This window comes from Malaclemys terrapin, chromosome 7, assembly GCF_027887155.1.
Source record: "Malaclemys terrapin pileata isolate rMalTer1 chromosome 7, rMalTer1.hap1, whole genome shotgun sequence".
NCBI classification, from domain to species: domain Eukaryota; kingdom Metazoa; phylum Chordata; order Testudines; family Emydidae; genus Malaclemys; species Malaclemys terrapin.
This window is the reverse complement of record NC_071511.1, coordinates 29,146,507-29,163,508: the sequence shown is the minus strand read 5'-3', so window position 1 is coordinate 29,163,508 and position 17,002 is coordinate 29,146,507. Positions and strand designations below refer to the sequence as shown.

General features: G+C 43.1%; 1 protein-coding gene across 8 annotated transcripts in view; it reads right to left on the bottom strand.

Annotated features, from left to right (window-relative positions):
- Nucleotides 1–17,002, bottom strand: part of WNK2 (WNK lysine deficient protein kinase 2) — a 184,993-nt gene that overhangs the window by 91,729 nt on the left and 76,262 nt on the right. For all 8 annotated transcript variants that reach the window (XR_008445649.1, XM_054034431.1, XM_054034429.1 and 5 more), the window contains exons 6-7: nt 3,449–3,537; nt 2,327–2,546 (exon numbers count right to left, since the gene is read on the bottom strand). Coding sequence is in view for 7 of the 8 variants with exons in the window: in XM_054034431.1 (XP_053890406.1) it covers nt 2,327–2,546; nt 3,449–3,537 (309 nt within the window). In the remaining variant the exon portion in view is untranslated. The remainder of the gene's footprint in view (nt 1–2,326; nt 2,547–3,448; nt 3,538–17,002) is intronic.

Below are 17,002 nucleotides of genomic sequence, written 5' to 3'. Positions count from 1 at the left end.
CTCAGAAAGGCACCCTGGACATATTCCTTTTCCCTCCCACCCAACCACAAGACGGTTGGCAGTTTATTTTTTTGCTGCTTGTTTGAAAAAAGGCACAACGCAGCATGGAGGATAGCTGAAGATAGGTGCCGTGTAAGGTTAGGCACTTGCAGACATTCTGATGGACTCCCAGCCCATAAATTGATGTCCCTGGAGTAGGGATGTAGAAAGTGCTACTTGTAAAAACCTTATGGTGAAAATAGTAGCTTCTGGGGAGCTAGTTAACAACGTGCTCAGGTGATGAGTCACATCAGCTCACAGAGAACCTTCTATGGCAAGAAGTAAAGTCGATTCTTCTATTCAAGTCCAGACGGGAAGAGAACTGAAAATCTGTCATGTTAACAAGTTCTAAAATTATATTCATTCCTACTTCACACTTTCATCTAAAGAATGCTAAACTTATAATAAAGGCATGATTTCTTTCAATACCATCATTTGTGAAATTTAACCACAGGTTGTCAGCCCACTTGTGAATGTGCCTTATTTCAGATCTTTCCTTCTTTGCCTACACAGATACTTTAAATGGGTTTGTTACTTAACTTCATGAGTTTTGAAACCTCTTAACTATCATCAAATTTCATATGCCCAACACTATCTTCTCCACAAGCATCTACGGCAACACACATTGGCAAAGCATTTGCCAAAAATTTAGAATGGTCAAAAAAGCCACTTACTTCAGGAATACATGTTCCTTTTTTTAAAAATGGTTTAGGAATAGATAGTGTTTATATAAATCTGTTAATCGTTTTGAATAAAACACATTTTTTATACAGTCTGGAGGAAGTAAAGATATTATAGCAATTTAGATGTGATCCTTTTGGGGTAATTCTGCCTAAACAAAACAAAACCACCTTCCCTCTTAAAAGAAATTTAGCATAGATAGTACAAGTAAGTTGCAGAACTTTAAATATCAACAATTTTCATAAATGTTTAAATATGGTTACAAAAACATGGTAACTATCATGTGCCAAATTTTAATAAGGTGAGTTGTGTCACAATATATTGCATGAAACATTATATATCAATTTCATGTCAGAGTTAGGAAGATACAGCAGGCCAACTTTCTTCCTTCAATGTATTTTGGAATGCTAAGTAATGGATAGAAGTGAAAACTAAGCAAAAATTACACTCTGAAAATGGTTGCCTTCTCGGCAGAACAGAAGTGATGGTGATACTGTCACTAAATAAAATCCCACGGGGAAAAATAAAAGTAATTCAGAGTCCAGATGAAGTGTTCTTTGCTCATCCTGTTTTCATGAAGCATTACATAAACGTGTTTTATCATCTGCTCCTCTGAACCTGTTACAAAATGAGATAAATAACTCATACTTTTAATTATTTCCATGTTTTTGTCCAAGAAAAAAGTTGCTTTAGTTTTAAGATACTGTTACTATTAGGATACATATTTATTATTAATTTAAGATTGTTTTCCCCTATGCAGCTTTATACTATACGTTGGCCAACAGACACAGTCACCTAATACTTACTAACTGTGTGTCTAATTAACTGGTCTAACTTCAGATCACATTTGTTAGCAACTTTCTTGGTCTCATCAATCTTATCTAAAAGTAAACTTTTGATGGGGAAAAAAATCAATTGCATTAAAGTATGGTCCTGAATAATATTACTCTTTCAAAATAACACAGTGACATTAGAAGATAAAAATTTTCTAAAATAAAGACCAGAAAACATCTTACAAAGGAATATATAAAAATTCATTAAGTTAGATATATCCAACGCTATTAAAAAAAACCTCTTCCATCACTCTTTATACTATACTTTGATATCAGCTACCTGCTTAATTTTATCAGCTCAATGGCTCTTTATAGACCATTTTTCTTATCTAAATTCTTTAATTTTTCAATACCAGAAGAAGTTTTTGAAAAGATGGAAAAAGTGTTTGTGAAAAGCATAATGGAAAATGTTTTTCAGTTTTTGTTTGCAATTTTGAACTCTTCCAAACAACTCCACTTGTAGTCTGAAATTATCCTTGATTTAAGCAAGTCTCCAATCATCTCTGAAGACATAAAACAGATAGAGACGGGTTACATAGTTTTCTTTTGTCTGTTCCTGGGATTAAACAACATGTTTTGCCAGATTATTAGTTTTTCCTCTTTTACTACTTGAGTTTTCTTCCAGCATTCATTCTAAAACTAATGTCATCCTATTTAAACTAGATAGCCTGACCCTTTTGAGTGGAATTTACTTTACCAGATTTGCTCCTGCTGTCCTTTGAGATTTATGTACTACTTATATACATATTTTTGTCAGGAGAAGTTTATTTTACCATTTCTTGTGCAACATCATCAGGAGTTTCCTTCTCCAGATCAAAAGTAAACTCAATGGCTCCATTATCTTTGGGTTTTCCTTTCAGTTTCTTAGGATCTTCTACCCAGAGTCTTAAGGCAATAGAGGATTTCCTACCATGGTCTTCTTCTGCAAGTTCCACTCTTACCCCAGTATCTTCAGCAAAAAAGGCATGGCTTAATAAGTCTTTAATTTCATATCTAGAACAGAAGATGTCCAAAAAGATTATCAAATACTGCATAATTTAAACACTTGCAATTAAGTATTTATTAACATAAATAGAAAGGCCCTCTAAAGGCAAGGCTAACAACAACACTACGCTTTGCATTCAGTCATAAGAAATCTGTATTCTTAGTAGATAGAAGTAGTATGTCTAGTATTTTTAGGAATCCTTGGGAATTAGACATTTGCTATTTGGCAGAGCTTCAGCATTATTCATTTATGCACCAAGTGCTCCAAAGTGCAGAGGGAAACAGAAAAGCAGTCCCTTCCCAAGACTGCTTACAAATCTGAGATTCAATACGACACAGGTGAGAGGGGGCCCCTCACATCAAGGAGACAGTTATGGTCTATAGGATTCATAGATTATAAGGCCAGAAGGGACCACTGTGATCACCTAGTCTGACCTGAGACTGGACTCTGAAGCTAGACAAATTCAAATAAGGTGTGGTTTGTTTGTATTTTTAAACAGAGAGTCTAAATAATCACTGGAACAGCTTATCAAGGTGTGAGGTGGATTCGCCATCACATGAAGCATTTAAAGCAACACTGGATGTCTTTTTTAGAAAGACATCCTCTAGTTTCACCATAAATTATTGCGCTCATTGCAGGAATTGCTGGATGAAATTTTATGGAATGTGTTAGGCTGGAGGTCAGACAAGATCAGAATGGTCATTTTGGACCTTAGTCTATAAAGGGGAGGGAAGGTTGGGTTTATTTTATTATCTTGAACTTTACTGGTGATGGTGGAAGTCGTCCTTTATGTTTCATATTGTGTACAGCATTGTGTACTTTCTTCTATATAATGAACACCCAGAGAAGCTTTAATAAATCTAAACATAAAATCAAATTTTCATACAAAACTTGGCCATTTGAAACAAACCTTTCTTCTTTATTTTTGCAAATACACTCTCCAATTATCTCCTTAATTTCAGGATCAGTAACTTTCTCAAAACTTGCTGGCTTGACACCCTAAAAAGGGGGAAAAGGTAATTAGCTCAATAGAAAATTGCAGTAAGTCTATAGGAATGTTAATTGTGGAAAAATTGTACTAAAACCCAAGATAACCACTTGTTTAGGTTTTAAGGATTAATTTGGAACGGAAATAAGAAATTCAACAACTTCCAAAACTAAGTATCACTGTGCTTTGGAACAAGCTGATTAGTTTGTGTGTGTCACTCTGCAATTCATCATGCAAATCTCCTTTGTCTTTATGACCAACACTTGGCAGCCTTGCTTTTTTACCCTGGATGGACTCTGCAGCCAACATTTAAGGAATGACAGTGTTTCAATTCTCAGTTTTTTTCCTTGAAAAGATTTGGTTTTAATGTAAGTTTTTAAAAGGAGGTTTTCATTAACTTTTTAAACACTAAATGGATACAAAATAGTCATTTTTTTCAGGTGATCATTTGCAAGATGAGTCACAAAATGTGTTTTCTCACATAGGTACAATATTGCAGCAGCAAACATGAAACATCAATACAATATTCTGAAAGCTATTCTCCATGTAATCTTTCAGATTGTGGACGGGTGGGATGAGGGGTTAGCTGGAAAATAAAATAAAAAAGGGAGGGCAGCAGAATGAGAATCTGCTCAAATAGCTCCAAATTGTTCACACATTTCCCAGCTGTTGAGAAAATCCAGTGCCCTGTAGAAACTCGGTGGAGACATTCGGGAGAAAGGGTGTAATCTCTACTGTAACCTGATGCAGGATAAACTTCATTAGCTTCAAACATTTTACATTCCTTCCAGGAATGCCCTTCACTCTTATGGATATAGAATATCTGAGCAGAAACAACTGCCTTCATGAAAAAACATCTGTTGACAAGTTAGGAGAAAAATTGCTAATGTAATCCCTGCCTCTAAAGAGGGCAGTAAAAGCTGAGATGCAAGCTACTACACACAGAGAGCTCTAAAAACTGGAGAGAGATAATAGAGAGGCTTAACAGTATGAGTTGTGGCAGGAAGAGAGCATGGTGAAAAAAATACCAGGACAGTCAAAGATCATCTCCACCTGCTTGCTGATAACACAGGTACCTGTCTCTAGTCAAGCAACACTCTTTATGGGATGCACACTTCACAAGACTTTTATATCTTCCTACATATAGAATTTTCTCATACAAGCAGAATGTCTAAGTCGCAAGCTACAGTACAGTTTGTATGCTCTTGTGTCTTTCCTTGCTGTCCCAAGTGGGAACAAGATAATTAGAAGAAAAACTGGACAGGTGATATGTAACACAGAGCAATGCATTTCCAATACCTGCGTAGACAGGCATTTCTGATATAGAGAAGAGACTACAAAAAGGTAAGAAAAATTATGTTTTAATTCTTGTTTATATGACTCATTTCTAATGATCCAGTAAATAACAGCCCACCCTTCTAATGTCCTTGTCAAATCAAGCAGACTGTTCTAACAGGCCCTCAGGATTTATGACACTGCCCATTTCTCCCCATGCAGCACAATTAAAAGCTTTCCTATAATCACTATTTCAAGTGCAAGATGGTAGTAGAACAGTTATAAGAAGTCTACAGTTCTAGACAAGAAGTTCTATTTACCCCTTCCACTTAGACTCAGTGTACACAAAAAAGCCTGCCAATGAAATATATACATAAAAGGTGTCTACTGAATAAAATTGGGCCAAAGGAGATTTCAGGAAAGCAAGTTTTCTGCATTTCGGCCCCACTTCAGTAAGGTACTGAAGGACGTGAGTACTCCCAATGAAGTCAATGGGAGAACTCGTGTCCTTACATATCATACCATTTACCTAAAAGACAGCATCTCATGAAGCCCAAAATTCAGTGGAGTTGACACCTAACCCCCTTCAGCTTCTTTTAAAATCTCATCCTAAAAGAACGATAATACTGTGCTAGACAAGAAAAACAGTACATTGGACTTCAGGCTCCATCCAAGGCTATGCTGCCTTTGAGATTAGCAGTACAGCTCTTCAGAAAAGTTCTGCACCTAAACCCCGATACAGCAAAGCAAGCAAGCGTGCACAACTTCAATAGGACTTAAGCATTTTTAAGTATGTTGCTGAATTAGGGCCTTCAATAAATGTACTGTCTGATAGAATTTCAGTGGGAGCTGGGCCTCTATCTCCCTTAAACACCTATGAAAATCCCAGCCTTAGACTTCATTTTGAAGTTATATTAAAGGTCTGATAGCATGTCAGCCTTAAATTCAGGTTGTGACTTGCCTTTGTTCTCAGCCTGGCTACTTCACTTTCACCTTCAGCTCAAAAGATTCAGACATGTAATTTATGAATGTTGAGAAAACACGGAGTGGACATACAATGAGACCGAGCCTCCCAGAGCTTTGCCCAGACAGAAAGGAGAAAGAATTTTCTATTCGGGTGAAAGGAAAACATTCTAGAGGCAACCGTAAAACAAAACAAGGATAGACTGGATGAACGCACTCTTTGATTAATCACATCTGAATTTAAATTATTAGACTAGGGATCCTTTTTTTTTTTGGAATAATAAAAGCAAGTGCCAAAATGATATGCAATATTTGATCTGATCAAGGGTCAAAGTTGACTTAAAAACAAACAAACAAACAAAAAAACTACTGCATCTCTGCCGACTTTCCCTGGAAGGAGCTCCAACTGGGCAATAAAAGAAAATTTAAAGTAATCTAAATTTTTTTTAGTATTAATCCTCTATGCCCGAAAATCCTTATATTAAGCAATCATCCGCTCTTATGTTAAGTACAAGTCATATCTAGCCTTTCTTGTGAGGATAACCTTGACAACCAGTGTAAAATGACTAACCGATTGTCAACCTTTGATATCTTCCCTTTCCCTACCCCTCCCCCTTTGTGTGTCACATATTCATGGTCCTGCCTGAGGGCTGGCTTTGGAGAACCGAACACTATGATAATAGGGCTACTGGTTTTTAGAAAGACCCCAGACCAATTTGGAGCTGAGGGGTGGTTCTAGCCACACTACCATAATGGGCAGCTATAAGCTCCCTTCCAGACAGCTGCCTGCAACTGTACCAACTCCCTGGATCAGTAATCACTGGCTACAGGAGTAGCAGCTTTACAACATGAGACACAGTTTATTATAGTAGATACAGCACAGAGGGTGAAGATACTTGACTACAGTATAATAATCAGGAGCTGGGGAGGAGGAAGGAAGAAACTTAACAGCCTAGACATGCATCTTAAAATGTGTCAATACTAAAGATAGGAATTATTTAATATGCTGCAAGCGAACAAAGATTAGGTTGAATATCTGGAAAGACTTTTGGCAAGTCAGTCAATAACAGTGTTAGTAATTCCTGCAATTTTACTGTATGCCTCATGACATTTGGTGCTCTTAAAGCTCCAGCTCCTGTTTTTTTTTTTTTAAATCTCAGCTTTCCATTAAAAACCAAACCAAACCAAAAAAAAAAAAAAAAAGAAAGTTTCTAGGCTTCATGGTTATTGGACAAATTCTTGAAAATGTTTCCCTGGTGTGTCCTAAAGCTTCAAAAACCAGAAGGCAAATAAAATGAATCCAGTAGTATATATTTATATATAATATTTAATTTCATTATTCTGGGGGCCTGACTCCACTTTTGAACTCTTTCGGTTGGCAATACTGTAATGGGGTATTCAATAGGCTTCCAAATGAAGTGGTAGAATTATTGGAAAAATGAAAACTAGATTGAGCAATACACTAGAAAGTTTGCTTTAGGGAAAAATTTTGCATTGGGAAGAAGATGGGCTGGAAGATCTAATAAATACTCTTTATTTCTACAACTCTGTGACAACTGGTCTGAGGACTGTTGGAACCAGTAACCTGGAGATTAAGAGAGACATTGTTCAACTTGATGTCTAGTTAATTTTTAAAATAAATGAGTTTGAAAGTATCTGTACAGTTACTACATCTACCCCTAACTCCTTCTGTCAATTTTGTGGTTACACCATAACTTCAGGAGTGTTTCCTCTCCCCTCTACTGGGGTGTGGGAGACCCAAACAGAGGAAAATAGCTGACTATACAAAGGAAGAGAGAAACTGGCTAAAGGAAAGTGCTGCTAAATACACCAAATTAATTTTTAAAAGATATTCTAATCTCTTAGTTACAGTAATGTCCAATGTTACTTTCAACAATAAAAGGTAAAAAACAGAGAAAAAGTTTTGTTCAAAGTTGACTGTGTTCCTTTAAAATGTCTCTTCTATTACCAAACCCTCAAGACATAGAGCTACATGTCAAATATCTTTAAGTGTTGTGGCTTCTGAATGGTCTTAACTATCTATGGGAGAAACACTTTTTCAGATAGAATAGTGTCTCGTTACAGTATGCTGTTATCTAGACGGTATTCAACTAGTATTTCATAATGGGAAGCACCCTGAAGTAGTATTTTGTTTATGTTCTCTGCTAATGAGAAGAGACTTGTACTGGGAAGAGAATATTAAATCACCACCACCCGCATGGTGTGTCAGTGCAAGTTCCAGCTGAACGAGGAGAAGTGCTAGAACAACTCTTGTTGCTATTTGTCAAATGTGCCCCTTTGACCAGACCCATATCAAGATCAGGGCCTTGAATAACAGTGTGGGGCCCCCAAAGAGCTCTCAACCTGCGTGCTGTCCCTTTGGCAGTAAGGCCAAAAGAGGGGGAGGAGGGGCAGGGATGAAAGTTGGCCGGTTTACTGTGGTTCAGTGAGGCAGTACTTTTTTGTGGCGTATGCCAACTCAAGCTCCAGAATCTAAACTTTTGTTATACCAAACTTAATTCTCCAGCTCTTAAGACTGTTAAGAAATCCTTCAGTGTGTGAACAGAGCTCAAACTGAGTATCTCCAGACAGCCTGACAACTTATAACTCAACTACCATACATCTCAACAGGGTATAGACAGGGTAGGGTTACCATACGTCCTCTTTTTCCCGGACATGTCCGGCTTTTCGGCAGTCAAACCCCCGTCCGGGGGGAATTGCCAAAAAGCCGAACATGTCCGGGAAAATGGCGGCTCTGCTCCTCCCCGACTCTGTTTAAGAGCCGGGCTGCCCGAGCGCTACCGGCTTCGGGCAGCCCCGTGCCTCCAGACCCTGCGCCGCCGGAGCCCGGGAGGGGAAGTGCCCGGCTGGGGGCGCAGGGTCTGGAGGCATGGGGGCTGCCCGAAGCCAGTAGTGCTCAGACAGCCCGGCTCTTAAACAGAGCCGAAGAGTCGGGGAGGAGCAGAGCCGCCGCGGCTGGAGGCTCTGCTCCTCTTCGGCTCTGTTTAAGAGCCGGGCTGCCCGAGTGCTACCGGCTTCGGGCAGCCCCCGTGCCTCCGGATGCTGCGCTGCCGGAGCCCGGGAGGGGAAGTGCCTGGCTGGGGGCGCAGGGTCCGGAGGCATAGGGGCTGCCCAAAGCCCGAGCGCTACCGGCTTCACAGTTTGCCGGGCAGCCTCCAGACCCTGCACCCCCGGCTGGGCGCTTCCCCTCCCGGGCTCCAGCTGCGCTGGGGAAGCGCCGGCCGGGGGCGCAGGGTCTGGGGGCTGCCCGGCAAACCCTGAAGCCGGTAGCGCTGGGGCAGCCCTTTCCCCCTGGCTGGGAGTGGGAGGGAGGAGGGGGCGGAGTTAGGGTGGGGAAGGGGCGGAGTTGGGGCAGGGCTAGGGGTGGGGAAATGGGCGGGGCCAGGGCCCGTGGAGGGTCCTCTTTTTTTATTTATTAGATATGGTAACCCTAAGACAGGGTGTGGGCTGACCAAAGTGCACAAAGGGAGAAGAGGGGTATAGTCATATTATGAAGATGTGCACAATTTGCAAGTGGCATTTCATTTTAGTTTTTCAGGTGAGATTGAGACCATTTCTTCCTCTTCCCGCCACAATTGCACCCCTGGCCAGAAGGAAAGAAAAATCGCTGCCTAATCTCTCCCACCAAAAGTTTGGACCCTCAAATTGTAGAACTGGCCAAAGCCAGAGGATGAGACTTGTGATCTTAGTAAGGGAACTTGTGTTTAGATAAATCTTTTCATTGCAATTTCATAGTGGAAAGCAATGTGACACAGACTGTTACACATTTTCAACTACTGTATTCGCTAAAGGCCGTTAGCAATTTCCATCCTGATTATACTTGTCAGAAAGAACGGGTAATCAAAATCATAACATGTTACAGCTTAATGCTTTCTGGAGAACTCATGTGCACCTATCAATTAAATGAAAAGAAACGGACAGTTGAGACACCTTTGAACATATTACCCAAGGAGCCTTTCATTAATTGGTGTAGCTTCCCCAAGAGAAACACTTTGCTTACATATCCAGTGGTTGTGCTTCCACAAGAATATTTTTGTTTCTTTTTATAATCCCAGATTATCTCATAAGTATCTTGACATTAACTAAACACGTAAGAAATGTAAACCACATCACATCTCACTTTAGCCTGGTTTTCCTGAATGCATGAGCTTTTTACATTTATGCAATTTGTCTTGCATTTGGACATTATTTGGATGGGGCAGGGCAGGGCAGGGCTAGTCACCTAGAGAATAAATCTGCTGCTTTAAGGAAAGTCTCATTTGACAGAAGGCCCCAGTTGACCGATTGAGAGTTTTGACCTTACAACTGCCTTAATTGCAAAAGAGTGGCTCCTGAGGTTGCTAAATTACTCTCAATGTTCTTTGGAGTCATGCCCACTCCCCTGCAAACATCTGCTGTGTTAGACCCAGAGTATATGACAAAACAAATAACAAGGAGCAGCTCTGTGACTGATTTAATTCAATACTGCTTTCAAACCAGCATTTTAAAAAGGCAGCAGCAACTTCCCAAATGCTATAACATGTTAGTTCCCTTCGTGCATGGGAGGAGATCCCCAGACACATCTGCAAAGCCATCTCGTTGTCCCACTGCAAATCTTTCCATCATGATGCCTACAACAATTTCGACACTGGATAGGCAGCTGGCGTGATGACACTACTGCCCATCAGACTGCTCACAGAACAGTCAGTGTTGTCTCACTGTTTCCTTCTGCTCCCGTCTGTCTATACCGGTCATCTCTTGTTTGTAAGCTCTTTTGGGCAGAGTCTGTTTGTTTTGACAGAACAAAGAGTAATGGTCTCAAGTTGCAGTGGGGGAGGTTTAGGTTGGATATTAGGAAAAACTTTTTCACTAGGAGGGTGGTGAAGCACTGGAATGGGTTACCTAGGGAGGTGGTGGAATCTCCTTCCTTGGAGGTTTTTAAGGTCAGGCTTGACAAAGCCCTGGCTGGGATGATTTAGTTGGGGATTGGTCCTGCTTTGAGCAGGGAGTTGGACTAGATGACCTCCTGAGGTCCCTTCCAACCCTGAGATTCTATGATTCTACAATACCTAGCAGAAGGGGGTCCTGGTCCATGCCTGGGGCTCCTAGGGACTATTGCAATAGCAATAAATAAGTAAACGAGTAATAGCTCAATGCCAAGTTAGCAACCAGTCAAGATGTCTCCAGCTGTTTTTTTAAAACAATCCCTTTTCCACACAAGAGCATTACCCATTTACAAGCAAATGAATGCTACCTTAGTGCTACGATTTATGCAAAAGCTCACACTAACATACACTTGGAGCAGGAAAAAGCAGCCATTAGATGCTGGGTTTTCATGTCATTGTCGTTTAGGAAGAACCTGACTTGAAATCTCTTCCACAAATGCAGCATCTCAAAAAGAAATTTGGATACTGATTAAAACTACAATACATTGATGAAACCACAACCAGTCAGCAAGCAGCTGGGCTCCCAAGACAGGGAAATTGCTCTAAATGGTCTCACTGAATATTTGCTGATTAGCAAATATACAAAAACCTAAGACCATTTTCCCATGCTGAAAAAATTAAATTAAATGAAGGACTTGAATTCAGTAGTTGGGGTATGCTCTAGTGGTTCTTTCCCTGCCAGCCAGCCCTTACCTAAACTTCACTTTTGCTTACATCTCCTTAATAGGGAAATATTCTCAAACTCCCACACTGGTGAGAAGCTCCACAGTGGAGACACTAATGGACCCTCCCATGCCTAGGCAAGAGGTTATGTGTTGGTGGACTGAGAATCACTAATTTTCTTTGGTCCAAAATAATTTAAACTTAATATTTTTTGGTACTTTGCAAAAGCCATTAACTTCGCAGGGGGGTTGGGGAAAGGATGAGGGAATGCTCCTGGATAGAACTGGAGAAGTTGTGGGTGGGGAAAAAGAGAGAAATAAAGGGCTTCTTCTTCTTCATGTATTGGCTGGCTGTGGTAAATTCTCTCCATTTCATTATTTAATGCTGACGGCTGGCAGAGTTTATTTGTATATTAGTATTTACTGTTAGTGGTGGTGGTGAAGTTTGATTGTTATTAGGGCGCACTTGGAGCTTTTGTGCAGCTTTTAAAAATGGTTAAATTTAAATAATTAGAAATAATTAAAAACATGACTTATAACAGGGGTCAGCAACCTACGGCACGCAAGCCGATTTTGAGTGGCACGCTGCTGCCTGACCGGTGAGAGGAGGAGGAGGAGGAGGGGCAGGAAAGCACCACGCTGGGGGAAGAAACGGGGGATGGGGGAAGCTTGGCTGCTTCAGGACCAAGCTTCTGCTTCCTGCCCCCGCAGGGGAGAGCGATGGGGGAGGGGTCCCGGCCTCTAGCCCCACTCAGCCCCCCCCGCCCACCAGTCTCCCCTGCGGGGGCAGGAGGCAGAAGCTTGGTCCTGCAGCAGCCAAGCTTCCCTCTTCCCCCACTTCTTCCCCCAGCCTGGTGCTTTCCTGCCCCTCCTCCTCTCCTTCCCTGTGCCGATCAGCTGATGGTCCTTGCGAGGGGGAGAGAGAGGAGTGGCAGTGTGCTCCCTGCTCCGTAGAGGAAGCAGAGAAGAGGTAGGGACGGGGCCTTGGGGAAGAGGTAGGGACGGGGCATATCCCTTCCAGCCCCCTGCCTTGAGCCGCTCAGCACCCACACGAGCCAAGCACCCCAGCCCTCTGCCCTGAATCCCCCCCAATCCCAGCCTTCTGCCCTGCACCCCCACACACCCCTAGCCCTCTGCCCTGACCCCTGAACCCCCCCACACACCCAGCCTTCTGCCCTGCACCCCCCCCACTCCCCAGCACTCTGCCCTGACCCCTGAACCCCCACACACACCCAGCCTTCTGCCCTACATCCCCCACACACCCCAGCCCTCTGCCCTGACCCCCCCCACCTCCACTGCCCTGACCCTCCCCACACCCCCAGCACTCTGCCCTGAACCTCCCCACTCCCCCAGCCTTCTGCCCTGACCCCCCCACCTCCACCGCCCTGACCCTCCCCACACCCCCAGCACTCTGCCCTGAACCTCCCCACTCCCCCAGCCTTCTGCCCTGCACCCCCCCACACACACACCCAGCCCTCTGCCCTGACCCCTGAACCCCCTCCAGGTCTGGGATCCCGGCTGCTGGCCCCTTGCCAGCCGGCGTCCCGGCCGCAGGCCCCGCTCAGCCCACTGCCAGCCTAGGTGAACAGAACTAGGTTACCATATTTCAACAATCAAAAAAGAGGATGGGAGGAGCCCCACCCTAGCCCCTCCCTGTCCTGCCCTAGCCCCGCCCCTGCCCCTTCCACTCCCTCCCACTTCCCGCCCCCCCTCAGAATCCTCAACCCTTCCCCTGCTCCTTGTCCCCTGACTGCCCCCTCCTGGGACCCCTACCCCTAACTGCCCCCCCCAGGACTCCACCCCCTACTTATGCCTCCCTGCTCCTTGTCCCTGATTGCCCCCTCCGGAGACCCTCCCCCCATCCTAACTGGCCCCCTAGGACTCTACCCCCTACCTGTCCCCTGACAGCCCCAACCCTTATCCACACCCCCACTCCCAGACAGACCCCCGGGACTCCCACGCCCCATCCAACCACTCCCCACCCCCTGACAGCCCCCCCCCCAGAACTCCCTACCCATCTAAACCCCTCTGCTCCATGTCCCCTGACTGCTCCGATCCCTCTCCCTACCCCTGCCCCCTGACAGACCCCCCAGAACTCCCAACCTCCCCCGCTCCTTGTCCCCTGACTACCCCTCTTGGGACCCCTGCTCCTAACTGCCCTCCAGAACCCCACCCCCTACCTAAGCCTCCCTGTTTCTTGTCCCCGACTGCCCTCTCCTGAGACCCTACCCTGTACCCTGACTGCCCAAAACCTTATCCACACCCTCACCCCCAGACAGGCCCCCCCAGAACTCCTGACCCATCCAACCCTCCCCCTGCTCCCTGTCTCTTGACTCCTCCCTCCAGAACCCCCCTGCCCCTTCTCCGACCCCCTGGCCCTCTTACCGTGCCGCTCAGAACAGTGTGTCGGGCTCCACGCAGAGCCCGACATGCTGCCGCGCTCCCCAGTGGAGCGCACAGCCCGGTTCCCGCCCTTACAGAGTGCTGCAGAGCGGCGCGCTGGGCAGCAGGGGAGGGGGAGCAGGGGGAGGAGCTCCAGACTGCCGGAGGCCCGTTGCGAATGTCCAGCGAGCTGCGAATGCAGGGAGGGGAAGGGGGAGGAGGGGAGTGATCTCAAGCCGCAGGGGAGAAGAGGGGGAAGCAGAAGAGGGGCTCTGGCTGCCAGAGCCCCGTGCGAGTGGCACGATCCGGCCGGCTGCCCTGTCAGCCGCATGCGCTCTGCATGGGGGGGAAATCTGGACATGTACAAATTCCCCCCGGACGCTATTTTTAACTCAGAAAAGCTGAACATGTCCGGGAGAATCTGGATGAATGGTAACCCTAACAGAACCTCAGGCTGGAAGCGGGCTGAGCAGGCTGGCGGCGTAAGATCAGCATTTTAATTTAATTTTAAATGAAGCTTCTTAAACATTTTGAAAATCTTGCTTACTTTACATACATCAATAGTTTAGTTACAGAATATAGACATAGAGAGAGACCTTCTACAAAACGTTAAAATGTATCACTGGCACGCGAAACCTTAAATTAAAGTGAATAAATGAAGACTTGGCAAACCACTTCTGAAAGGTTGCCGACCCCTGTCTTATAACATGCAGGGATTACAGCACAGTGCAATGCCTGGTGCAGTTTTAAAAAAGCAGTAATCTTCCTAATATTTTTGTTTGCTTGTATACTACTACTCTATTGTTTCGTTTCATTCCCCGCCCCCCAGCCCATGTCTTCTAGTATACAGTTACAGTCAAACCTGTAGGGTTTTTTTGAGTCCAGATTTCTGCTAATGGCCCTGTTATTAAAATTAGTAGATTGTTTCTTAAATGAGGTGTATTTTCATGTTCTTTTCCTAGGCTGAAGTGTGCCTGATTTTTCCCTCTTAAGAATTAAATTTTTATCTAACAAAACATTTAGACAAAGATTGTGGACAGAATCTATAGTTTCATCCATGTTTAACATTCTTTGATTTTTTCGACCAGATCAATTGAGTTTCTGTAGATCTACAAAAGAGAAGGCATTTGGGGAAGTTAGTAATCAATCACATTTCATAACAGGGCTACATATAATTAATGTTAAATATAAAGCCTCCTCACATCTAGTTCTGCTCTTATTTTTGCTTTTTTTACTATAAGAGTCACTTGAAACACTGCTGTTCACGTTCTTATTTGACATCAAAAGGTCCCTCTCATTCATCACTGTATAAAAGCCATCTGTCTTTTCTGCGTCTTTCCAAGGAAACACTGCAGCAAAGTTTTAAGTATACCGACTAGAGAACTCCTCATTATAGACAGCAGCATGAAACCTGAACAGCTGCTTTTGTCAACAAAAGCAGACCCAGCTCCTCCACCTCTAAGAGAGTTAGGTTTTTTTACCTCCTGGATAGGGATATTTCCTAATGATGTTCTCCGCCTTATGACTACACACAAGAAAAATGAGAAATTTTTAAAGAGCCTCCTCATATTCTTCAAACACAGGTCAGATTTGAAGAAGAAAATGCACTGGACTCCAGTGAAATGTCTTTGAGCCTGCACAGCCATGCATATTTCGGGCATTGAAGATTGAATCTCCAAGCCAGACTCTAAGAGATGTAAAAATGGCTTCTTGTCTCTAAAAAGAGATACAATTTTACACCAAGGGAAGGAATCACTCTACTGAAACAATAACAGTCTACTTTAAGAAATGTACAACTGATGCCAGACAAATCAAAGTTAAACCTAAACCACATCAGCCTGAAAGTCTGTACCTTTTCTACAATCTTTTCCTTGGGCTAGAAGGCTGCTTTAGGTATTTTGTTTACTGTAGGTTAGTGGTGGCATAATTAAGAGTTTGGGAATAAAAAAACAAGCAAAAAAAAAAAAAAACACCTTTCACTCTGCAGAGCAATGGAAGTGATATCCCAATATAGAGGGTATGTTCTGCACTATTAATCTCACGTTGGCCCATTACATGTTGCAAGCAAAGACTGTCTGCACAAGGTAACTTGCTTTGTCTCCCAACAGAAAGAGGTGCTTTCATTTTGATACTGAGAAAAAAAAATATGATTTGCCCATATGTTGGGTACTGTCTGAGAATCATATCCAGGGCCAACTGAAGCCTGCACTTTATTTTACTTGGCCCCCCAAAATAAAAAACAGGTAGGGAATATGGTGCTGGCGCACTAAAATCCCACCTTTCCAGCAGGGTGAATTGCATGGAGTTAGAGTTCCTGCAAAAGGAAATACTCTCTTCATGCAGAACAGATGAAATGTCAAGACTGGAGGAGGGGGGGAAGAGGGGTGTGAAATCATGGCCCCCATTGAAGAGAATGACAAAAATTCCCAATCAGGACAAATTTCATCCCAGGATTTTAAGCAGTGAGAACCTATGCAATCACAAACTCATCTCTGTTTCAAAGCACAACAGTTGACAATTCTCCTAATCTGCAGATCTAAGAAGGTCTCTGATATACAGGAACAATCTATTTAATGAGATTTATAACACGACTTGTCTGTTTCACAAGTCTCTTGCAAAAGATGGGTTACTTTACTTTGTATAAACCAAATGCAAATACAGGAAGAACATTAAACCCATTAAGACTCATAAAAGGGAAAGGATGTGAACAAAGTGACTTCCACAGAGGGATGTTTTAAAATGATAGGTTTGTGATCTTTAGGCTCCTGCCTCTAAAGCCAATAAGGAATCTATTAAATCCCAATGGATTCAGGAACTGAAGTTTGTCTGCTGTGAATTCTGCAGTGCACCAGTAAAACAAATATTTGGATTGGATTTACAAGGGAAGAGCAGCAAGTCAGATATTTTATCACAAAATATGCTCCACTGTCTACATCAAAATTACTTGGCAGAATGATTAAGCACAAAGAAAATCTGACTATGGGGGAAAAAAACAAGCTATGCATGAAAAATGAGATTACAGCATCAGAACTAAAGCAATCAGAAATATGCTGACCACAAAATAATGTTAATGTTCGCTGCAATAAGATGTGTTTTATATTTCCCCCTATTTCTTTTTGCATCGTGCATCATTAAACTGAACCAAGCCCAGAATTTACTTTACCATTTTCATTAGCCCTCCCCTCCTCGTTTATACTTAGCACTCTGATTACCAGCATATTGAGGCTTTGGATCCCCAGTGCAAAATC